Source organism: Schistocerca piceifrons, chromosome 4 (assembly GCF_021461385.2).
Source record: "Schistocerca piceifrons isolate TAMUIC-IGC-003096 chromosome 4, iqSchPice1.1, whole genome shotgun sequence".
In the NCBI taxonomy this organism is placed as follows: Eukaryota; Metazoa; Arthropoda; class Insecta; order Orthoptera; family Acrididae; genus Schistocerca; species Schistocerca piceifrons.
This window is the reverse complement of record NC_060141.1, coordinates 402,199,750-402,226,934: the sequence shown is the minus strand read 5'-3', so window position 1 is coordinate 402,226,934 and position 27,185 is coordinate 402,199,750. Positions and strand designations below refer to the sequence as shown.

Below are 27,185 nucleotides of genomic sequence, written 5' to 3'. Positions count from 1 at the left end.
GTTCGAGTGTACCATGTGGAAAACCAAACGACTTTGTGAATGAGGTAAAACATGGAATATTTCAGCAGCAGTTAAGTAAAAGATCATATGTGAAAGTGCTCACAAAAATTCTTACACCGTTAAGCTGTTCTGCTGAGACAATATCGATGTGTGTTAACAAAAAAGACATAATAAGTAGTGCCAAACAAGACTTCGCTTACTGCAAAGGTAGGCAGAAAACAGGTAATCTCGGAAAAGAAAGTACCTGTAAAATTGAACTGTGTGCCGACAGCCAAGGACGAAATATAGCCACTGAATTTTGGCGTACAAGCAGTCAGAATTTTAATTTTAATTGTACAATAAAACCAGGAGCAAAATTCAGTGCTGCTACATCAATGAATCAAGAAAAAATTTCCTCATTGAGCAAAAAGGACTTCTCCATCTTCCTGGCGGGATCAAATGATGTTGCTAGGAACGAAAAAAAGATCTCTTAATTTTGCTAAAAAGAAAACTGTATGAGCTGAGAGGAAAAAATGTTATTGTTTTTTCAGTGCCACCCCATTATGACTTGATAGAATGGTCCTGTGTACATAAAGAAATTGAAACTGCAAATAAAGAGATGCAAAATATTTGCAAGCAGTTTGAAAATGTAACATTTGTGAAGATCAGCAATTTAGGGAAAAGATTTCACACAACACATGGTTCTCATCTAAATTTAATTGGAAAAAATGTAATAGTAACAAACATTTTAGAACTAGTAAATAAAATCCCAAATGTGCAGTGTGGTGATAGAAAAGTCATACCTCTCATGGACAGGAAGTGTGTGTTACCTGGAGACTCAAATGTGAAATCTGCTGTCAATGATGCTACACTTCTCAAAGACAAATGTGAAATTTTATTAAAGAAAGTGAACAGCCCAAATGAATTCTCAGAAAGGCACAGCAGTTGTGGAACAACAAACACCAGAAATAAGTGAAACAACAGCAGCACCATCATTATCATCAGAAACAGCAACAAAAGCAACAGCAACAAGAACAGCAGCAGCAGTAGCAGTACCAACAGCAACTGGAGCAGCAACACAGCAATGCTTAAGGAGGAGTCAAAGGAAAAATATATCTGTGTCATTCAGTGATAATTTTTTATGGTTTCAAGCCAAGAAGAAAATAAAAATGTGAAAAACCAGTCTGCTTACTCACAGGTAAGTCACAGCAACATTTTATTTTTAAACAGTCAGTATCTTGAAAGTAAAGTTGAAATTCTGGAGGAGTCATTGCCACAGAATAAGTATTCTTTCTTATGTCTAACTGAACATTGGCTTAAACCAGAACAAATACAATACTATGTACCAGAAGCTTATAAACATGAAAACAGTTTTGCAGATCTCAGTACCGTAATGGTGGTACTTTTATCTACATTTCAAATGAAATAGAGTGTAGAGCACTAGATCTTAGTTGGGCACATGTAGAGAAACACTTTGAAATTACCGGGATCATATGTGATATAATGAAACTTATCATAGTATGTATCTACCATTCCCCTGACTCAGATGATAAAACTTTTTTTAGGTAATTTAGACTGTGTACTCTGCTACATAATGAAGTGGAAACAACATGTAACTGTAATTGGGGAAGACTTTAATTCAAGCTTTAATGTAACATGTAACAAACCCAGTGTAAATAAGTTACTGAAGATGCTAAGGCAACACAACTTTCATCATGTAAATTCAGAACCAACAAGACTAAAAGTGTGCTTGGATAATGCTTTTGTCAACTGTGCTCATGATATGTACTCCATCAAGGTAAAGGAATTTGTTTTCTCAGACCACTTCATGTTATCAGTAGAGTTAAGACATTTTATAAAAGGGGATGAGAGTAAGGCTGCACAAAAGTTAACAAAATCTAGTACCTTAATATTAACAAAACACAATCTCAGAAAACTAACACACCAGCTGAGCATAACTAACTGGGACAAATTATTTCAAAACTGTGATTTCAGTGCCCAAACAGTTTATGAAACATTCTACAATTACTTAATAGGTACTTTAAAAGTCCATCTTGTTCCAAAGAAATATCATAAAACAAGAAAGGGTAAATTGTGGTACACCAAAGAACTGGAGAATCTAAAAAAATAAGCTACTGCTGTTGAAGTGCCTTGGCAAAGTAAATAATTCTAATGAAATTAAGGATCTCGAAAAAACCACTAAGAAACCGTATAAGAAAGCGTTACAATTGGCGAAACGAAGATACAACACAAATTTCATAAAAAATAGTAAAAACCAATGCAAAACAGCTTGGTTAGTAATTAATACTGTTAAAGGTGAAGTCAGAAACTTTGACAAGACAGTCCCAATACCAACAGATACATTCAACAAATATTTTGTAAGCTGTAAGTTGATCAGTAAACCCAATGTAACATATATAGATTATCTTAAGAGTGCAAACCTTAATCATAATAGGGCCAGATCATCATTGAAACACTTTAAAGAGGTAGGCCAACATGTAGTTCTTAAAATAGTCAAAGAAATGAAAAAATCATACAGTACAGAAATTTTTAATAAGTCAAACAATCTATTTAAAGAAATCATACATTACATTGCAGCACCATTAACATATTCTATAAACCTGTGTCTCATAGAAGGGGTTTTTCCTGATTCTCTCAAACTATCCAACGTGACTCCAGTCTTTAAGAAGGGTATCAAATCAGATCCTGCAAACTGCAGACCAATTTCACTAATTCCAGTACTAGGAAAAGTCTTTGAAGGCATAATATATCAGCAGATGTATGAGTACCTAGAACTAAATGATATGTTAAGTGCATCACAGTTTGGTTACAGAAAATGAAGGTCAACTATACATGCCATAGAGCTCTTAGACACATTTTAGCAGCATTCGACGACCAAGCTCACACACAGGTAACCTTATATGATCTGAGCAAAGCCTTTGACTATGTTGACCACTCACTTTTGCTCTCTAAACTTGAGTACTATGGAATATGTGATAAAAGTTTAAGGCTCATCAAATCATACCTCAATAAAAGGAAACAGGTGGTGAGTTCAGGAAGTCATCTGTCAGACACACTCAACGTTCAACACGGAGTACCACAGGAATCTAAATTGGGACCACTTCTCTTCCTTGTACACATAAATGACGTACCAGGAAATATAGATGTAAAGACATATATGTATGCAGATGACACAACATTTCTATCTGTAAACCATGTATTTGATAAGTGGTAAGTGGTATGAAATTGGCAAAAGAAAATGCAACATCATGGTTTAATGCAAATGGTCCTCTATTAAATGAGGAAAAGACCCAGAATAAGTGGTTCAGTCTATCAAAGACTAAAAAAATAGAGAAACAAAAGGCAAAGTTTTTAGGTATCATACTTGACAACAGTCCAACATGGAACTCTCATGTTGATCACATAGCGGTTAGGTTGTCAAGAGTTATATATTTGTTGAAGAGACTGATGTGTTGTGTGACATTTGAGTACATAAGGACAGTGTACTTTGCCTTTTTTGATCTGTTTTAAGGCATGGGTTAATACTCTGGGGTAACTGCAGAAAAATAAATGAAATTATGGTGATCCAGAAGAAAGCAATCAGAGTAATGGCTAAGGTAGATAATAGGACACGTTGTAAACCATTGTTCATTAAATATAAAATTTTAACAGTTATTAATTTATATATGCTTGACAGCGTTAACTACATACTTGCTGAACTACCTAATTTAAGTGTAACGAATCAAAGGCATGACTACTATACAAGAACCTGTACTTCTCTGTTGTTGCTACAAAATAGATTAGGTAAAACTAACAATAGTCATAAGTATATGGCAATTAAAATATATAACAAATTGTCTAAGAATACATCAATCAAGCCTGACAAATTATTTAAAGAACAGTACATAACTTCTTGTTAACTAATCCATTCTATTCATTAGAAGAATTTTTAGAAATGCCTAATATCAACTTAAATATGTAAAAATTAATTTTTTAAAATTAATAGGTTAAGTGAACTGATGAAGCCTATTGCATGTTATAATGCTGAATGACCAATAAAGAATCCGAATCTGAGTCAACCTGTGTGTAAAAATTTTTGTTGTTGTTGTTGTTGTGGTGGTCTTCAGTCCTGAGACTGGTTTGATGCAGCTCTCCATGCTACTCTATCCTGTGCAAGCTTCTTCATCTCCCAGTACCTACTGCAACCTACATGCTTCTGAATCTGCTTAGTGTATTCATCTCTTGGTCTCCCCCTATGATTTTTACCCTCCACACTGCCCTCCAATACTAAATTGGTGATCCCTTGATGCCTCAAAACATGTCCTACCAACCGATCCCTTCTTCTGGTCAAGTTGTGCCACAAACTTCTCTTCTCCCCAATCCTATTCAATACTTCCTCATTAGTTATGTGATCTACCCATCTAATCTTCAGCATTCTTCTGTAGCACCACATTTCGAAAGCTTCTATTCTCTTCTTGTCCAAACTGGTTATCGTCCATGTTTCACATCCATACATGGCTACACTCCATACAAATACTTTCAGAAATGACTTCCTGACACTTAAATCTATACTCGATGTTAACAAATTTCTCTTCTTCAGAAACGCTTTCCTTGCCATTGCCAGTCTACATTTTATATCCTCTCTACTTCGACCATCATCAGTTATTTTGCTCCCCAAATAGAAAAACTCCTTTACTACTTTAAGTGTCTCATTTCCTAATCTAATTCCCTCAGCATCACCCGACTTAATTCGACTACATTCCATTATCCTCGTTCTGCTTTTGTTGATGTTCATCTTATATCCTCCCTTCAAGACACCATCCATTCCGTTCAACTGCCCTTCCAAGTCCTTTGCTGTCTCTGACAGAATTACAATGTCATCGGCAAACCTCAAAGTTTTAATTTCTTCTCCATGGATTTTAATACCTACTCCGAACTTTTCTTTTGTTTCCTTTACTGCTTGCTCAATATACAGATTGACTAACATCGGGGAGAGGCTACAACCCTGTCTTACTCCCTTCCCAACCACTGCTTCCCTTTCATGTCCCTCGACTCTTATAACTCCCATCTGCTTTCTGTACAAATTGTAAATAGCCTTTCGCTCCCTGTATTTTACCCCTGCCACCTTTAGAATTTGAAAGAGAGTATTCCTGTCAACATTGTCAAAAGCTTTCTCTAAGTCTACAAATGCTAGAAACGTAGGTTTTCCTTTCCTTAATTTTTCTTCTAAGATAAGTCGTAGGGTCAGTATTGCCTCATGTGTTCCAATATTTCTACGGAATCCAAACTGATCTTCCCCGAGCTCAGCTTCTACTAGTTTTTCCATTCGTCTGTAAAGAATTTGCGTTAGTATTTTGCAGCCATGACTTATTAAACTGATAGTTCAGTAATTTTCACATCTGTCAACACCTGCTTTCTTTGGGATTGGAATTATTATATTCTTCTTGAAGTCTGAGGATATTTCGCCTGTCTCATACATCTTGCTCACCAGATGGTAGAGTTTTGTCAGGACTGGCTCTCCCAAGGCTGTCAGTAGTTCTAATGGAATGTTATCTACTCCCGGGGCCTTGTTTCGTCTCAGGTCTTTCAGTGCTCTGTCAAACTCTTCACGCAGTATCTTATCTCCCATTTCATCTTCATCTACATCCTCTTCCATTTCCATAATATTGTCCTCAAGTACATCGCCCTTGTATAGACCCTCTGTATACTCCTTCCACCTTTCTGCTTTCCCTTCTTTGCTTAGAACTGGGTTTCCATCTGAGCTCTTGATATCCATACAAGTGGTTCTCTTTTCTCCAAAGGTCTCTTTAATTTTCCTGTAGGCAGGATCTATCTTACCCCTAGTGAGATAAGCCTCTACATCCTTACATTTGTCCTCTAGCCATCCCTGCTTAGCCATTTTGCACTGTCGATCTCATTTTTGAGACGTTTGTATTCCTTTTTGCCTGCTTCACTTATTGCATTTTTATATTTTCTCCTTTCATCAATTAAATTCAATATTTCTTCTGTTACCCAAGGATTTCTACTAGCCCTCGTCTTTTTACCTATTTGATCCTCTGCTGCCTTCACTACTTCATCCCTCAAAGCTACCCATTCTTCTTCTACTGTATTTCTTTCCCCCATTCCTGTCAATTGTTCCCTTATGCTCTCCCTGAAACTCTGTACAACCTCTGGTTTAGTCAGTTTATCCAGGTCCCATCTCCTTAAATTCCCACCTTTTTGCAGTTTCTTCAGTTTTAATCTACAGTTCATAACCAATAGATTGTGGTCAGAGTCCACATCTGCCCCTGGAAATGTCTTACAATTTAAAACCTGGTTCCTAAATCTCTGTCTTACCATTATATAATCTATCTGGTACCTTTTAGTATCTCCAGGGTTCTTCCATGTATACAACCTTCTATCATGATTCTTAAACCAAGTGTTAGCTATGATTAAGTTGTGCTCTGTGCAAAATTCTACCAGGTGGCTTCCTCTTTCATTTCTTAGCCCCAATCCACATTCACCTACTACGTTTCCTTCTCTCCCTTTTCCTACACTCGAATTCCAGTCACCCATGACTATTAAATTTTCGTCTCCCTTCACTATCTGAATAATTTCTTTTACTTCATCATACATTTCTTCAATTTCTTCGTCATCTGCAGAGCTAGTTGGCATATAAACTTGTACTACTGTAGTAGGTGTGGGCTTCGTATCTATCTTGGCCACAATAATGCATTCACTATGCTGTTTGTAGTAGCTTACCCGCATTCCTATTTTCCTATTCATTATTAAACCTACTCCTGCATTACCCCTATTTGACTTTGTGTTTATAACCCTGTAGTCACCTGACCAGAAGTCTTGTTCCTCCTGCCACCGAACTTCACTAATTCCCACTATATCTAACTTTAACCTATCCATTTCCCTTTTTAAATTTTCTAACCTACCTGCCCGATTAAGGGATCTGACATTCCACGCTCCGATCCGTAGAACGCCAGTTTTCTTTCTCCTGATAACGACATCCTCTTGAGTAGTCCCCGCCCGGAGATCCGAATGGGGGACTATTTTACCTCCGGAATATTTTACCCAAGAGGACGCCATCATCATTTAATCATACAGTAAAGCTGCATGCCCTCGGGAAAAATTACGGCCGTAGTTTCCCCTTGCTTTCAGCCGTTCGCAGTACCAGCACAGCAAGGCCGTTTTGGTTATTGTTACAAGGCCAGATCAGTCAATCATTCAGACTGTTGCCCTTGCAACTACTGAAAAGGCTGCTGCTCCTCTTCAGTAACCACACGTTTGTCTGGCCTCTCAACAGATACCCCTCCGTTGTGGTTGTACCTACGGCACGGCTATCTATATCGCTGAGGCACGCAAGCCTCCCCACCAACGGCAAGGTCCATGGTTCATGGGGGGTAAAAATTTTTAAGGACATGAAATAGAATGATCGTATAGGCTCAGTCACAGGTAAGGCAGGTGGCTGACTTCAGTTCATTGATAGGAAAATGCAGCCAGTCTACAAAGCTGACTGGTTACAAACCATTTCTGGGTTCCATCTTAGAATACTGCTCACATGTGTAGGACTTATACCAAACTGGACTAACAGAGTATATTGAATGGATACAAAGATAGATGGCATACGTAGTTGTAGTTTGTTCTACAGGAGGGCATCATGGATTTACTGAAGAACCTCAACTGGCAGACCCTTGAAGATAAGCGTAAACTTTCCTGAGAAAGCCTAGTTACAAAGTTTCAAGAACCAGATTTAAATGATGACTCTAGAATACACTACAACCCTCCCTAGTTACCGTTCACATACGGATCGTGAGGACATGATTAGATTAATTACAGCGCATACAGAGGAATCATTCTTCCTACACTCTATACGTGAATATAACAAGAAGAAACCATAATAAGTGCTACTGCAATGTGCCATGCACTTCTCAGTGGTTTGTAGAGTGTGGATGTAAGGGTAGAGATAATGAAGACAAAATTAGACTAATTACAGCATGCACACAGGTTCTATATGTGACTGGAATAGGAAGAAATCCTTAAGACAGATGGTACCATGCTCTTAAATGAACTTCACAGTGGTTTGTACAATATAAGAGATTGTATGCAGATCTAGACATAGGAACAAGGATGTTAATTTAAGAAAGTTTAGCTTTTTTGGAGTCTCCAAGTGAATGTATACAAAGGTACTGCTATGACATCCCCTGTGAAGGACAAGGCCACTTTTTGTCCAGCAATAGTGCAGTCTAGTTCATATTATTACTGTATCCTTTTCATGGAAAATTAAGTATTACTTTTCCTATAAGGGACTGCCACCACTATGAGCAGATTTGGGACACATTATGAAATGTAGGAAAATACGGTGTAACAGGAATGTAGGCCCAAGGAGTCTATATAAGCCCCTACCCACATGTCTGTCATCTCTCACTGCTCCACTGTTATTGCCCAACATCATTACCTACAAATGGGGTGAAAACAGAACACAACTGGAGCCTGTCACAACTGCAGATTACTCTACTAATAAATGAGAAATTACTTTTGCATTTGCATTCTGTGCAGGTTACAGTTTCCACAGTAGCTTGACAGCTGAGTGGCTAGGACAAAGGATACTAAATTGCATGTTTAAGAGGGTGCACTCTGGTCAAGGATATCATTTCATACCTTTTATCCTGATAGATCTATCCACTAAATCTATGTTGACTGCAACTCAATGAGATAGTACACTGTCAAAGGAGTAATAAGTCTCTCTTTTAAAATCACAGTGGTGAAATCACTCTTTTCAATAACAGTTCTATTTGTGATTGACAGCCTACACCTCTTTGTGAAATTTTCCACTGGGGTATCATACGCAAAAGGATAAATCAGTTCATTAAGTAAATAATTTGCCATGTCAAAGAAATGAGTGTTTACATAGAATACCAACTTCTTGTCCTGGGACCAGGAAACAAGATCTGTGCTATGGTCTTCCACCGGTGGTTGGCAAGCAAAGTAGAATAAGCTGAGGGCAGCATCTACGCATGGCTGAGCTACTATAGCAGCAGTCCAGCAGTTCACTGGTGCAACAGTGGTCTTAACAGGTACCCAGTATCAGCATATGGTTAAGTGTCATGCAACTGATTTGTGAACACAAGGAGGCAAATAGTGTTTTGGACAGTCCTTGAATGAATATCCTAGAAAGGATGACATTCCAGCCACCAGTGTAGTGACAAACATTGCTGTTGAACAATGAGTTGACCCACAATAAAAATAAATCTGGGAGTATAAACTAGACATGATAGGCTCAACTTTCATTATATAATGACACACTAATGGGCACCTGGCATCTAAGCAGTACAATCATCATATTCCCTGTTGTTGTTGTTGTGGTCTTCAGTCCTGAGACTAGTTTGATGCAGCTTTCCATGCTACTCTATCCTGTACAATGTTCTTCATCTCCCAGTACCTACTGCAACCTACATCCTTCTGAATCTGTTTAGTGAATTCATCTATTGGTCTCCCTCTACAATTTTTACCCTCCACACTGCCCTCCAATACTAAATTGGTGATCCCTTGATGCCTCAGAATATGCCCTACCAACCGATCCCTTCTTTTAGTAAAGTTGTGCCACAAATTTCTCTTATCTCCAATTATGTTCAATACCTCCTCATTAGTTATGTAATCTACCTATCTAATCTTCAGCATTCTTCTGTAGCACCACATTTCGAAAGCTTCTATTCTCTTCTTGTCTAAACTATTTATCGTCCATGTTTCACTTCCATACATGGCTACACTCCATACAAATACTTTCAGAAATGACTTCCTGACACTTAAATCAATACTCGATGTTAATAAATTTCTCTTCTTCAGAAACGTTTTCCTTGCCATTGCCAGTCTACATTTTATATCCTCTCTACTTCGACCATCATCAGTTATTTTGCTCCCCAAATAGCAAAACTCCTTTACTACTTTAAGCGTCTCATTTCCTAACCTAAATCCCTCAGAATCACCTGACTTAATTCGACTACATTCCATTATCCTTGTTTTACTTTTGTTGAGGTTCATATTATATTTTCCTTTCAAGACACTATCCATTCCGTTCAACTACACTTCTAAGTCCTTTGCTGTCTGAAAGAATTACAATGTCATCGGCGAACCTCAAAGTTTTAATTTCTTCTCCATGGATTTTAATACCTACTCCGAATTTTTCTTTTATTTCCTCCACTGCTTGCGCAATATACAGATTGAATAACATCAGGGATAGGCTACAACCCTGTTTCACTGCCTTCCCAACCACTGCTTCCCTTTCATGCCCCTCGACTCTCACAACTGCCATCTGGTTTCTGTACAAAATGTAAATAGCCTTTCGCTCCCTGTATTTTACCCCTGTATTTTGAAAGAGAGTATTCCAGTCGACATTGTTAAAAGCTTTCTCTAAGTCTACAAATGCTAGAAATGTAGGTTTGCCTTTCCTTAATCTATTTTCTAAGATAAGCCATAAGGTCAGTATTGCCTCACATGTTCCAACATTTCTACGGAATCCAAACTGATCTTCCCTCAGGTCAGCTTCTACCAGTTTTTCCATTCATGTGCAAAGAATTCGTGTTAGTATTTTGCAGCCATAGCTTATTAAACTGATAGTTCAGTAATTTTCACATCTGTCAACACCTGCCTTCTTTGGGATTGGAATTATTATGTTCTTCTTGAAGCCTGAAGGTATTTCGCCTGTCTCATACATCTTGCTCACTAGATGGTAGAGTTTTGTCAGGACTGGCTCTCCCATGGCTGTCAGTAGTTCTAATGGAATGTTGTCTACTCCCAGGGCCTTGTTTTGACTTAGGTCTTTCAGTGCTCTGTCAAACTCTTCACACAGTATTGTATCTCCCATTTCATCTTCATCTACATTTTCTTCCATTTCCATAATATTGTCCTCAAGAACATCACCCCTGTATAGACCCTCTATATACTCCTTCCACCTTTCTGCTTTCCCTTCTTTGCTTAGAACTGGGTTTCCACCTGAGCTCTTGATATTCATGCAAGTGGTTCTCTTTTCTCCAAAGGTCTCTTTAATTTCCCTGTAGGCAGTATCTATCTTACCCCTAGTGATATGTGCCTCAACATCCTTACATTTGTCCTCTAGCCATCTCTGCTTAGCCATTTTGCACTTCCTGTCCATCTCATTTTTGAGATGTTTGTACTCCTTTTTGCCTGCTTCATTTACTGCATTTTTATATTTTCTCCTTTCATCAATTAATTTCAATATCTCTTCTGTTACCCAAGGATGTCTATTAGCCCTAGTCTTTTTTCCTATTTGATCCTCTGTTACCTTCACTATTTCATCTCTCAAAGCTACCCATTCTTCTTGTACTGTATTTCTTTCCCCCATTCCTGTCAATTGTTCCCTAATGATCTCCCTGAAGCTCTCTACAACCTCTGGTTCTTTCAGTTTATTCAGGTTCCATCTCCTCAAAAATTCCCACCTTTTTGCAGTTTCTTCAGTTTTAATCTACTGTCCATAACCAATAGATTGTGGTCAGAGTCCACATCTGTCCCTGGAAATGTCTTACAATTTAAAACCTGGTTCCTGCATCTCTGTCTTACCCTTATATAATCTATTTGACACCTTCTAGTATCTCCAGGCTTCTTTCATGATTCTTGAACTAACTGTTAGCTATGATTAAGTTATGCTCTGTGCAAAATTCCACCAGGCAGCTTCCTCTTTCATTTCTTCCCCCCAATCCATATTCACCTACTACGTTTCCTTGTCTCCCTTTTCCTACTATCAAATCCCAGCCACCCATGACTATTAAATTTTCGTCTCCCTTCACTATCTGAATAATTTCTTTTACCTCTTCATACATTTCATCAATCTCTTCGTCATCTGCGGAGCTAGTTGGCATATAAACTTGTAGTACTGTGGTAGGCGTGGGCTTCGGATCTATCTTAGCCACAATAATGCATTCACTATGCTGTTTGTAGTAGCATATCTGCATTCCCATTTTCCTATTCATTATTAAACCTATCCTGCATTACTCCTATTTGATTTTGTATTTATAACCCTGTATTCACATGACCAAAAGTCTTGTTCCTCCTGCCACCGAATTTCACTAATTCCCACTATATCTAATTTTAACTTACCCATTTCACTTTTTAAATTTTCTAACCTACCTGCCCGATTAAGGGATCTGACATTCCATGCTCAGATCTGTAGAATGCCAGTTTTCTTTCTCCTGATAACAACGTCTTCCTGAGTAGTCCCCACAGGAGATACAAATGGGGGATTATTTTACCTCTGGAATATTTTACCCAAGAGGACACCAACATCATTTATCCATACAGTAAAGCTGCATGCTCTCGGGAAAAATTACGGCCGTAGTTTCCCCTTGGTTTCAGCCATTCGCAGTACCAGCACAGCAAGGCTGTTTTGGTTAGTGTTACAAGGCCAGATCAGTCAATCATCCAGACTGTTGCCCCTGCAACTACTGAAATGGCTGCTGCCCCTCTTCAGGAAACATACATTTGTCTAGCTTCTCAACAGATACCCCACCATTGTGGTTGCACCTATGGTATGGATACCTGTATCGCTGAGGCACAGAAGCCTCCCCACCAACAGAAAGGTCCATGGTTCATGAGGGGGTCACATTGCCTATGGTTCAAAAATTTCTGATCATAAGATTTTGTGTCAGTATTCCAATTCCTCATGGCTGTATAATACTATTATTGCCTTACATGATGACAGGCAATCACACCTCTCTGCATGTTTGATATAGTGACTTCTGGGGGGAGGGGGTGGAGGGGGGGAAACCACAACGTAGTTGAAAGCTCACAAAATTACACTAGCTTCTGCTCTTTTTTTAACTTTAGTTTTATGAGTTAAAAAGCTTAATGAAATGACAAATTATTTTGTGAATAGCTCTAAATTGCCAACTGAAGCCTTCTGTATTGTAATAATCACTTAATTTTCATTGAATTTTGTTGTCTGTGAAAGGACTTTCAAAATTGTGATTGCGACAAAACCTAAGAATATTGTTTTTATATTTGCAGATCTTTGTAATGTAAATAGGTGTTCCTCCTTTTCCCATACATAATTAACAGAAATTTGTATTTCAGTGGTTAAACGATGTTGCGAACAACATATTACAAGCATGGTAAATTACAGTACTTTGTAGAATATAAATAATGGAAGGGGTAAATGTAACAACTCAACATACTGCTGAAAGACTGAATGGACAATTAGCACATAAAAAATATTGATAACATTATTAGCTTTCAGATGGATCCTTCTTCAGATCAAACAGAATACACATAGACAGAATTAAATACTACTGCTATCAGTGCAGACGACTTGCCCTTAAACTCTTCTACTGAAATATAGGCCATAACTTGGAAAACGCCACCCGCCAAACCAATTTTTACTCAGTAATTCACAAAATAATTCATCTACGTCACTGTTAACCCACTCACAGTGCTGTTCAATGGGTCTGATAATAATGCCTCAAGTTAAAACAGCTTCAAAATAGGTATGGTCTATTGTTGAACCAATTCTTGTCAAGTCAGTAACAACACAGAAACCTTAATATCCATCAGTAATGGTTCCTATTCCACTCACTATCACAACATGATGATCTTTTAACAAATTCTTTCGCAAAGCTAATACGTGTAATACACTCACCTAGCTTGCTTAAGAGTGTGACCTGGTACTTATTATCTAATTCATTCTGCAGGAGCTGATCCATATCTCTTTCACTGTTGTTACCTAACAGCAGGATTTCCTTCCTCTCACCTATTTTTCAGAAGCTTGAAGCTTAAAGAGAATTTCTTTTATCTCTATGATTCTCCTCACCTTAACCTTTATTCTCTTTAGTGCCACGCTGCATAGCCTCCTGTTCTTTTAATTCACTGTCCAGTGCAAATATCATTATATAGCAGTACAATAGGAGAATCTCATTTGGTTCACCATTTCTCATATAACTACATTCTCCCCAATGAAACTATTTGCCATATCAACTGTATAGCATCACAGAGTCAGTTTTACTTGTTATGGCTCATGTATTTTATGTTCATGTTTTTTATAAACAATAATAATAGCTGGTTCAATCAACACAATTAAGTTTTGATATATTTCAGATAAAAAATAGACACCTGAGTTACATGGGTGATTCACTCTTCAGCTTAACAGTTTTCTTTCATCACCTGTCACAGTATTATGCTGGGAAGCATTGGTGACTCATATACTGCAAACCAAGACCTATTAGGTTATTGTTCTACTGATCTCTGACAATTTGGAATCTATTTTGCTCACGTTATACACTAGTGCAAAGAGCCATGAATTATCATGGAGGTACAAGCATGGCTGATGTCACATTGCTAAGCCCGCTATTAACTCTCCACCCGTAATCTATTTGAATGAGATTGTATTTTATAGCATTTTTGTCACTGATAACTGCGTGGAACCATATCGTGTGTACACAGGATTCAGGAGGAAAGGCAAATGCTTTGTTCTACTGGCATTAATAATATTTGCTCTGGACAAGGAAATAAATGGACAGGAGGAAAAATTAGAGCCTTTAAGGCTTTACTAAGTGTCACTAGAGAGAAAAAAGAGTAAGGTGCGGAGTAGTGTAGCAATAAATGTTTTTTTTTTTCTTTTTTTTTGGGTTGGTGGGGTGGGAGCTAAGAGGAAAGAAACTAATACAATCACCCCCTCAAAGTATGATTCTTTCCTTCTGACTCACCCTGTATTGTCAAATCAAGAGATTTCCTTCGGTGGCCTTGCTGTCTTCTCTCCAATACAATGAAAGTACCATAAATTTTCCATTTTTTTCAAATAGTGGTGAATGATGCTTTGTGAAACACCAAACACCATGCAAGCTTTAAATTGTACCACACTACACTGCAAGAAATTAAGCAATAATTAAATTTTTTATGAATACCCCTTGTGTTACTCCCTGCTCAAGTCGGTTGGGGCCAACCTCACCGATCATATTCCATATGCAGTATGGTCACTTAAAAAACCTGCTCCCCCACTGAAAGCAGTTTGTAACCTGATAACCATTTCGAATTTAACAGAAAAATTCAGTGATATGGCCTACTAGCTATGGACCATAGAACATAAACACATCACTAAATCTGATGACATGTCTTATGATGAAGCATGACTTGCAAGTGAATTAAACTGAATTTTTCAGTTAATGGATACTTCTCACTGAATATACACACATCAAAAATGGTTTGCATCACCCCGGTTCCCAGAACTCCTGAAGATAGATGTTGACTGTGGATACTGTATCAAAGACACAGTCCCTTTGAGTGTTCAGAGATGTCACTAAACCCACCCAAAGATGTAAACAACCATGCATGAGCAGTGCTTATTAGATGGAGGGGGTCCAACAGCCGATCAGTTCCAGTGATTCCACCAGGAAGAAGGTACACGGCTCATGTTGTCTTTAGTTCAACCATGCCTAGACGGTCAATATTGTGGTTTGATTGCATCTGCATTGTTACTTTGTGCCAGGAAGGGCTCTCAACAAGGGAAGTGTGCAGGCGTATCAGAATGAACCAAAGCGAGGTAGTTCAGACATGGAGAAAATACAGAGAGATGCCTCGCTCAGGCCGCCCAAGGGCTACTACTACAGTGGATGACCGCTACCTAGGGATTATGGCTCGGAGGAACCCTAACAGCAATGCCACCATGTTGAATACACTTTTTGTGCAGCCACAGGATGTCATGTTATGACTCAAACTGTGCACAACAGACTGCGTGATGTGGAACTTCGTACCCCACATCCATGGCGAGGACCATATTTGCAACCATGACACCACGCAGCATGGTAAAAATGGGCCCAACAACATGCCGAATGGACTTCTCAGTACTGGCATCACATTCTCTTCACTGATGAGTGTTGCATATGCCTTCAACTAGACAATTGTAAGAGATGTGTTTGGAGGCAACCCCCTCAGGCTGAATGCCTTAGACACACTGTCCAGAGAGTGCAGCAAGGTGGCGGTTCCTTGCTGTTTTAGGGTGGCATTATGAGGAGCCAATGTACACCGCTAGTGATCATGGAAGGCACCATAACGGCTGTACAATACGTGAATGCCATCCTCTGACCGATAGTACAACCATATCGGCAGCATATTGGCGAGGCATTAGTCTTCATGAACCACAATTTGTGCCCCCATAGTGCACATCTTGTGAATGACTTCCTTCAGGATAATGACATTGCCCGACTAGAGTGGTCAGCATGTTCTCCAGACATGAACTTTATCAAACATGCCTCGAATAGATTGAAAAGGGCTGTATATGGATGATGCGACCCACCAACCACTCTGAGGGATCTACGTCGAATCGCCATTGAGGAGTGGGACAATCTGGACCATCAGTGCCTTGATGAACTTGTGGATAGTATGCCACGACGAAGCAAAACATGGATCCATTGCTTCAAGACAGACAGAAGGACAAAAACTTTCGCCAGAACATGGCTATATTGATGCAAAATGACGCTGATAAATCATCAGAATGGAAGGTAGTACACAACAAGCATCAAACAATCGGCACTAAAACTTCGTCTATAGCAAATGTTTCGAGGTTCAAGAATGTAAACAATTTTGATGTACTTTGTTCTAGTAATAGTCTCACAGAAAGTGAAAACCATCGTAAGAAGAGTGTACCGATAAACTATAGGAAAAAGGTTAGGTTTGATCTTCCAAAGCCACAACGTTCAGTTAACAGCAATGAAAGTGGCAGTGGTGTGATCCAGTCTGCTGTGAGTGAAACATCAACAAATCGTTTTCACATTTTCGCTGATAGTCATGGTAGAGGCATGGCTGATATAGTGACAAGCAGTTTTAATGCTGCCGATGTTTGTGGAATTGTGAAGCCAGGTGCTAAACTTCAAGAAGTTGTAGCGGGGTGTGATCCTGAAAAAGTAAAAAACAAGTGTGTGATCTTAATAGGTGGCTCAAACAACATTGCCTGCAACGAAGGGAATGATGTCATACAGTCGCTCAGGAAGAAAATATCGGCGCTTCATCAGTCTAAGGTATTTGTTGTGAACATTCCAGAGAGACATGACTTAATTCCACAGTCCTGTGTAAATGAGGCTATCTCACAAACGAACTCTAAGTTAGCAAAGTTGTGTAAGCGTTTTAAAAATACTTGTGTTGTAGATATAAGCAGTTTTGGACGAGAATTATTTACAAGACACGGTATGCACCTGAACAGATCAGGAAAAAAAGCATTAGGTACCCTTTTAAAAACAAAAATATTGGAAGAAGTCCACAAATGTACCCCAAAGTTGGAACCAATCGCACTTAAATGGCTCCAGCCATCAAGTCAGACTCGGCTTCAAACTCAAATGTTTCAGGAAATTGTTAGTAATGAACAAACATACTGTGTCTGTAGCTACAGATAATTTTTTAGGCAAAAGTTTACATCTGTCTCTAATTCCAAAGAAATGACGATTTTTCACCAAAATGTGGGAGGACTTGGTAATAAAGTAAATGACATTACTGTTCTGTTAGAGGAACCACAAGGAATGAAAGATACCGATGTATTATGTTTTAGTGAACATCATGTGAAGGATATTGAAAGGTTGCAACTAAGTGGTTACTGTCAGGCAACGCATTACTCTAGAACCATCATGGAAAAAGGTGGAGTGGTAATTTATGTAAAAAACAACATATCTTACAATGCATTAGATTTAAAGAGCCATTGTATAGAGCAACAAATTGAAGTATGTGGTGTTGAGATTACTGTAAATGACTTCACGGCTGTAGTGTTAGCACTGTATAGATCTCCCTCAGGGAATTTGAATGTATTTCTTAAGCACTTAGATTCTTTATTATCCATACTGTACACAAAGTCCAAGGACTTGATAATTACTGGTGACTTTAATGTTGATTTCCTAAATGAGAGCAATAGTAAAGCTGATTTAGTACATTTAATGGAGTCTTATAATCTGATGGCAATAGTAGATTTCCCAACTAGGGTTACTGTTAACAGTAAAAGTCTGATAGATAATATATTTATAGATAAGTCTAAATGCAATGAGATCACTGTGCATCCAATCCTTGGCCTTTCTGATCATGGTGGTCAATTGCTTAGGCTCCTTTACATCAGTGTGTGCAACAGTTCCGAGCATTCTTGGAAATCTTTTAGGATAATAAATGAACAGGGCCTTAAAAAATTCAATGATAGCCTAAAAGAGATAGATTGGAGCCCAGTTTATAGGGAAACAGATGTAAACAAAAAGTACAATTCATTTTTAAATGAATTCATGTCTGTATTTGAGTCCATCTTTCCCAAAAAAGTAGTTAGAAATAGTCATATAGGCAATGCCAAGAAGTCTTGGATCACTACAGGGATAATAACATCTTGTAGAACAAAGAGGATGTTATACAGTTCTCTCAGGACTTGTAATGATCCAAACTTTACTGTAGCATTCTCAAGAAGGTTATAAATAAATCTAAAAGTATGTGCATAAAATCAGAAATTGAAAGCTCAGAAAATAAAATTAAAACTATATGGAATGTAATAAAGAGGGAAACTTGCAGGACAACAGGGAACATGTCTCAGGTAGAGATTAAAACAGGGGACAGTATCATAAAGAAACCTGAGTTGGTTGCAGAAATATTTAATAACCACTTTTTGAGAGCAGCAGAGAAGACAGGCTGTAATGGTTCTATGGAAGAATCATTGTCCCTCCTACAGAAAGCTATTAGCAACAGAATCCCACAGTTATCCTTACCTCCAGTTACTGTAAGCGAAGTCATAAGAGTAATTAGATCATTAAAAAATAAAAATTCTGCTGGTGTGGACAATATTTCTAGTAAAATACTGAAACACTGTTATAAATTTGTTAGTCCCATCTTATGCAACATATACAATGCATCCCTACAAGATGGGATTGTCCCTGACAGACTTAAGTTGGCTGTAGTGATTCCTCTCTTTAAAAAAGGTGATAGAAGCATTGTTACAAACTATCGCCCAATATCCCTATTAACTACCTTCTCGAAAATTCTAGAAAAACTCATGCACAGGAGGATTGTAGACCATCTCAACTTCCACAGTATCTTAAGCAAAAATCAGTTTGGTTTTCGTGCCGGTCTTTGTACTGAACAGGCAATATTCTCTTTCAGCAACCAAGTTTTGGAAGCCATTAACAAAAAAATGTCTCCATTGGGTATTTTTTGTGATCTTACACGCCTTTGACTGTGTAAACCACCAAATTCTTTGGAAAAAGGCAGAATACTATGGTTTAGGTGGTACTGTTGGCTTGTGGCTACAATCATATCTACAGGATCGGAAGCAGACTGTAATGCTAAATGGCTCTTCTGGAGAACCTGCCTCGTCTGAATGGGGCACGATGACATGTGGTGTGCCTCAAGGCTCCGTTTTGGGCCCACTGCTTTTCCTCATCTTTATTAATGATCTTCCTCTTTGTTCTGAGACAAACAGCAAATTTACCCTGTTTGCCGATGATAACACAATTCTAATTGACGATTTGATTGATCATGATCTTGAACAAGCTACAAATACTGTTTTTAATGACATCTTAAATTTGTTCTCCTCAAATGGTCTCTCACTCAATGCAGATAAAACTCATTATATGAGGTTCCATACCTCACAAAGTAATCCCGATGAAATTAACATAAAATGTAGAGATCCACCAAAACAGAAAGTTGAAGATACAAAATTCCTGGGTGCTTACATAGACAGTAAATGTAATTGGTCAGTTCACATTCTTCATCTATGTAAAAAACTTAGCTCGGCAACATTTGCATTACGGATAATTTCTTCAGTGGCTGAAGTTGACACTATTAAGGTTGCCTACTTTGGCTACTTCCACTCATTGATGTCATATGCTATCATATTCTGGGGGAACCAACCACTTGCAAAAAAAGTTCTCACCATCCAAAAAAAAGCAATCAGAATAATGTGTGGGGTCCATCAAAGACACTCTTGCAGGCACTTGTTTCGGAAGATAGGTATCCTAACAACTGCCTCACAGTATATTTTTTCTTTGCTGACCTTTGTGTGCAAAAATTATTCCATCTACCAAGACAACAGTAAATTCCATGGTTATAACACCAGAAACAAAGACAATCTACATTTTGAAATGAAACATCTCACTCTGGTACAAAAAGGAGTTTACTACTCCAGCATTAAGCTGTTCAATGCTTTACCACTACATATCAAATGTGTTCATACAGAACTGCCAAAATTTAAACAAGTTCTCAAAGATTACCTGACAGAGAAATCTTATTATATTGTGGATGAATATCTGAAAGAAAATGTATACCATCACTAAACTTATTGTGTCTAGAAGTATTTCAATTGATTTTATTGTGCATTTGGGCATTAGCACACTTTTTGTAACAACAGATTGGCTGTACATGTATTTACTCATGTAAGCCTAATATCTGATTTAACTTTGTGCTCTTATCTTTAACCTTTATTTGAAACTCCTTTTTCTGTTAAATGGTTGTTATGTTATCTAGCTGACATTGTATCTGTTACTGTATTTATAGTATGTCTTACTTAAAATATGTGCAATTTGCCATTGAATTGTCCTTGTATTTATTGTAAGTTTAAATTGAAACCTATACAATTTGACACGTTCCATATCCTTGTGATTGACTCAGTAACTGGATCTACGGAACAAGAAATAAATAAATAAATAAATACAGGCATGCATCAATGCAAGAGGATGTGCTACTGGGTATTAGAGGTGTGTACAGAAATCTGGACCAGCACCTCTGAAGGTCTTTCTGTATGGTGGTACAACATCCAATGTGTGGTTTTCATGAGCAATAAAAATGGCAGAATTGATGTTTATGCTGATTTCTATTCCAATTTTCTGTACAGGTTCCAGAACTCTCGGAACTGAGGTGAAGCAAAACTTTTTTTGGTGTGTGTGTGTGTGTGTGTGTGTGTGTGTGTGTGTGTTTGTGTGTAAAATTGGCTGTACTTACTTTAATCCCTGGCTTCACTAATTGTGAAATTTTTCTTGTCATTAGGTCTGCAAACCCAGGGTGAAATCGATAGAGTGAACCATCAATGCCAATAGTTGCTTGTTCAAAACCCATTTTATTAAGTAATGTAGCCATTGAAGCAGAGACCATGACACCAGCTCTTGAAGAAACAGCTTCACACATATGTCTGAAGTCTACAAAATCTTGTTCAGTTGCATGTGGAAGACCAAGCTCATTCATTATTCTCTTAACATTTGTGTAAGAACCTGGTTTATCACTGTAAAATATAAATGAAAAGTTTGATGTAATTTCCACAATTTATAGCTCACAGCTATCAATACTGAACACTTCACTACGCTGAAATATTAAAGCTATTAATTGTGTCAAGAGAAGATAATATTTTTGTGCCCACTAGTATAGATTCTTACACTAAGGTTAAAGTTAACACAAAAATTTATATAGACTTTTGGGTCTGTAAAAAATTCTTTTCATTTGAACTGAACAGACAGGGTAAACAGCAAAATTGTAAATAAAAAGATAAATCTATCTACATTGCATGCAATAAGTAACAAACAATTTACAGGATGAAATAACTGCCATGTTTGAGATTAACATAATTAAAACACCAACAATGCACTGATCAGGAAAAGGAAGAAATCATATTGGAAAATAAGTCTCACAGAACCCTACCCTCACCCTCACTACAGGTGGAATCTTTTTCATCCTTGATTCTGAGTTTTGTGATATAATCAAACATGAGAAACTTTCTGAAACCACAAATACCATTTATAAGACCAAAAGTTCATATAAAACTATGTTAAACAAAATGTATCATTCATGCAGAACTATTATTATATGTAATTAGGATGATTGTTTTAATAAGAAAAATCTGTAAAATTATTTTTACTAAGTTTCACTAACTATGTATCAATTGACCAAAACAATGTCTTTCACTATGATGTAAGTCATTTAAACCTCTTTGCCTCAAATGTAAGCTTTGGACCACTTCTTGTTGGCCCTTGGTGAGAAGAGTGGTTGTATGACAGACTGTTGGAAAGACAGATGTAAAAAGTAGTAATGTTTAGTTGCGGAAATGTTAATCGTGTGGAACCTTACATGAGACATATCTTGTGAATCAGCTGCATATGAATTTATGACTACAGAAATTTCAATGAGAAAATTGTTTTATGTGAATTTAAAAAATTGCCAACTTAACAAACCTGGTTATAGTATATTTCTTTGTACAGCCAAATCTGGAGAGTGAAGTCATAACCTGAAAAGAAGACAATGAGACTAACTTCAAGGCAATCATCTAAGCAAAAAACTGTATTTTAGTAAAGTGAACATGCCCTTCTGTGACACTTTATTGAGAATAATGACAGAAGTCCATTCAGTGGAAGTGTCACTGTATAGAAGTTATTGAAGTGGTTGTTGTAGTAAACTGCCCTTCCTTTCCTCTTTCCCCAACCTATACATCTCTCCCCTCAAAGGAAGAAACTATTAGTTCCAAAAGCTAGGAAATGTATCGCTTTTACTTTTGTATGTGTGTATTGGCAATACAATACACTTCATATCATGAAAGTAAATGCTGGCCAGCATTTCACTCTTGTAATATATTAGTTTATTTGATTAATTTTTCTTTTGGTATGTGTGATGGATTATCTATGGTAGCTAGGTGCACAAGAAATTATGGGACACTGCAATGTGATCACTGAAAAATACTTCACAAAAAGGAGTGAATCTCAAGATCATACCATATTGTGAGAAGTTATTTATTATGAAATCTTGTTGTCATACAGGACAATCAGTTCAAACACATACAATTTCAAGTCAGTGAAACTGAACTAAATAACAAGCTAAAAAAGCATGAAACTGTAAATTTGGAAAGAAGCTCTTCCAAAATAATGCCAGATCTTATCAAAGGCAACTGTAATGCCTTTCATGAAATGAATTGTCTCCTTTTCCATACCTATCAGCCCTGTAACCCTCTTAGCTGTCACCTTGTAGCCTGCTGGATAGAAGATCTTTTATGTTGAGGTGCATATTAAAGGACTGCTGAAAAAGTTCTTCTTAATTACCATGACATTCATGGTACACTGAAGTTGGTAAAAACATGGCAAAAGTTCACAGACCTTTAAGAAATAAAATGATGTTAGCAACCAATTAAAAGCAAAAAAATTATTGTTGGTATTCTGTCCTGGACATTCCATTGTCTGATTTCAACCCATCAAACATAATAACAGCAGATACATCTACTGCTACTGAAAATACAGCAACAGGAAATGGTATTGCTGCTAAGCTAGTTAATCACTGTTCACCATATTTTACGGTAACATCCCTGTTTTTACTTTAATATTAAATCTGAAAACAAAAAAATGAAGGAAACTAATATTTTCAAATTTCAACGTGCCTCTGATACGCATCTGCTGGAGGTGTTTTTGGTACCAATTTACCATTGACATCAGTTTTGAATTTCGTGAGTAGTGTGGTACAACAGTGAAAAGATAGACATGAGAGCTAACACACAAAGACGCAGGATGTCTATGACGTTCCATTTGTCATCAGAGTCCCCTCAGTCACTACCAACAGTGACCTGAAGTCATATCTGATGGCTCCCCATACCATGATGTCAGGAGTGACACTTCAAACCACTGAAAGAATGGCACCTCTTCCTAGGTCACTGCCATGCTCACCAATAATGGTCATCTGGGGCAGTGCACAATGATACTGTTCATCAGCATTATGTGCTTCAAAGTCATGGCACCATCCCACACACAGTCATTTGTGTTGTGGTGTTAGTGGAAGCCGACCAATGGGATATTAATTCCCTAGCCCAAAATGCTGCTAGTCTCTGATCAATGGTGCAGGATGACAGAATAATGCATGGTGTCTGTTATTGTTCTCAAATGGCAGGTGCAGATTTAAAGAGGTTACGATGTGCTTGGTGCACTATACAGCAATCCTGCCTTATGGAGGTCAGGTATGGGTGACTGTAACACTGACAATGAGTATGCCTGCCATCATATTCCCTTGCAGTCCTACATTGGGCCACAGTGATATCCAAATGTCTCAAATCTGTCTTAAGTAAGACAAGTTCAATAAGTGACTATTTCTGGTTTTGTGTATATGCACATCACATCTCATGTTGAATTTTTCCAGATTTTCTCTGGCATCTATCAAACAGTTATGCTGAGGCATTTAAAACAGATTCTGCAGTACTCTATGGCTGGCAATCCTACTAAACTCTGATTGTATCTTCTGCCATTTGAAAATACATTTAGCTCCTGGGGAATTGCCTGGAGCAATATCCCATACTGCAGATGAAAATGGAAGGAAGCAAAATACAGCTGGAGCACCAACTGTTTTCTCACATTGTTCCTTAATATATACAATAAAAAAAGTACACAAGTTAGTTTGCTGCACAGATAATTTGTGTGTTCTTCCCAAGAAAGTTTGTGGCCTATGAACAGTCCAAGTAGTTTTACTGTTTTATTTTCATTTTTGGTTACCTTCAGATAAAAATTATTTGTTCTGTTTTTGTTTTGTTTGTGCACAGCTGATTGGCATGACACCGGAGATTAGAAATTTGCATCATTTCTCTGTTGTTAGTGTACACTTTGTTAATTCTCGTCTGCAGCTCGTGGTCGTGCGGTAGCGTTCTCGCTTCCCATGCCCGGGTTCCCGGGTTCGATTCCCGGCGGGGTCAGGGATTTTCTCTGCCTCGTGATGACTGGGTGTTGTGTGATGTCCTTAGGTTAGTTAGGTTTAAGTAGTTTTACGTTCTAGGGGACTGATGACCATAGATGTTAAGTCCCATAGTGCTCAGAGCCATTTGAACCATTTTTTTGTTAATTCTCACCTGTGGATATGAATATCATGTCATCAGCATGTAGTATGTTCTTACATGGCATGTAATTTGAAAAGTCATTAATGTAAAGAATAAACAAGAAAGGCCCAAGAACAGAAGTTTGGATTGGTGCTCTTTTTAGCTGAAGTATTGCCAATCTATGCTTACTTGCACATACTAGCTGTAACCTATTACTTAAATAAGATTTGAATAAACTGAGAGATCTATTTTCTGTGCCATAATATTCTAGCTTTTGATGATTATGTCATGTGACACTGAGTCAAATGCTTTGCTCAAATCAATAAGTGTTCAAGACATAGATAGCCATTTTTCATACCCTTCATCAACATTATTCACCAAAGCTTCAACTGTTTTTTCAGTTAGTAGATGAGATGCGAATGTGAATTGTAGCTCATTAAAAATTTTGTTGCTTTCAAAGTAGCTGTATATCTGTTTATGCATACAATTTTCTATTATCTTGGATATGATTAGTACTATTTAAATGGGTCTGTAGTTATTTGGGAGATTTTTAGCACCTTTTTTATGCATAGGCAATGTAACTGTGGGCTTAACACACTCTGAGAAAATTTCTTTCATGAATGTAATTTAAAGTGATTTGTATCCACATAAATTTCTCGCTGCTTTATTTTACAGGAGTTAGCAGTGATTCTGTACCTAATGTGGAATAATTGAGTGGAGTGGTAGTACTGGCAATATTTACAAAATATTCATTGAGTGAATCACAGTCAATGGATGATGTTTTCTTTATTGATATTATTAATTACCCCTTTTGATGACATTTCATGCTGCTTTATAGTTAATTCTGGAATTTAAAATGTACTCATCATTTGCACACACTTAGAATATTTTATCTCAGATCTGTAGAGTATCTCATATTTATGTAATTTTCCTTGTTCCAATCACTTTTATGAGACTCGTCTTTTAGAATTAATAGTAATATCCTCAGTTGTGGAGTGTAGCTCTTGCTGGTATGATGTTGCTTACCTATGATATCAATACGATACCATTTGGTTTCAGTGGGGCACATCTTTTCTATTACGCACTTAATCTCTGTCAGGATATTGCAAAAGCATTTGTCAATACTTTTGTTATCTCTGTCAGGAAATTGCAAAAGCATTTGTCAATACTTTTGTTATCATCCATTATATGGGACCAATCCATTTCTTTAACTGGTCTATCATATTGTTTACACTGTCTTCTCTTGGTAGTCTGTATGTCATTTCTCTTCCTCCAGTATTGAGAGCTGAAGCCATAGCCCTGCAGTACCTGATATTCCTAATTCTATTACATAACATACAACAGAATGTGTATATTACTAATTATGTCACCAAGACATGAATTCAATATGATGGTCTTTTCATTTAGCCAATAGTAGTTCAATGACTTCAAAGAATTAACCATATGAATCACATTTTTTTCTATTTGTCCTTATGTCTGTGTTAATATCACATACAATTATAGATTTATGCTGTTTATATTTAGATAAATGCAATATTAAAGTATTATTTTTTCTGTAAATACCATTTGATCAGAGCCTGGAGTTCAATAAACTGAGACTGTTACAATTTTTTGTGTGCACATTACCATATCAGCTACTTCAAATATGCCTTCAAGGTTATTCTGCGAAAGTCTGTGACTAAGTAAGTAATGTGAATCAAGATTACTTTTGATGTAGATTTGTACCCTGCCATGTGACATGCTTTTTCTGCAATAGCTTTTCACCAGCAAATATCCAAGTAGAACACATAGGTCCATTTCAGACTCTTTTCCCAGAGTTAATTGATACACAAAACACTGCAATTAATTTTATCAAGTTAGTATTGCAGTTCATTGACTTTACCTATAAGAGATGGTACATTTATGTGAAGAAGGAGAATACTGTTACTAGCACAGAAAGGTATTTTAATTTCACTGGGTCTTGCATGTTCACTCATTTCCGCTAGGTAATTCAGATGCTCACCATGTTCAATATGCAGAGTTTTCTCTAGTTGACTAATATTTACCACATTGCACTTTGCATAAGTAGAACATAGTTTTTTGATTTTAACATTGTGGTTTTTTCATCTAAATTATCTGCATTACTTTCCACATATTTCAAGATGTATGTTTTGAATAATTTGTCATTTTTAGTGGTAGATCGCTGTCTTACATCAAGTACTGTGAAGTAGTGAACCCAGTCACACACCTGCCCCACCCTCACCCCCACAACTCCACCCCCCACCATTTTACAATCTCCCTCTGATTAGATCCATATATGCTACCTGTTTTTTGATGTGAGAAGAGGAGGCAGTAATGCACCTCTCCTGATTCCCAGTTCCTAACATAAATATACACCTCACAACTGTTAGTACTTTGAGACTGATTAAGAAAATGGCTGATCATGTTCCACAGGACCATT

The 27,185-nt window shown here is 37.4% G+C and overlaps 1 protein-coding gene across 1 annotated transcript in view; it reads right to left on the bottom strand.

Moving 5' to 3' along the window:
* The window catches only part of LOC124795869 (hexokinase type 2-like), a 238,978-nt gene that overhangs the window by 6,390 nt on the left and 205,403 nt on the right, over positions 1–27,185 (bottom strand). The window contains exon 10 of the mRNA XM_047259951.1: positions 20,920–21,196. Coding sequence (XP_047115907.1) covers positions 20,920–21,196 — 277 coding nt within the window. The remainder of the gene's footprint in view (positions 1–20,919; positions 21,197–27,185) is intronic.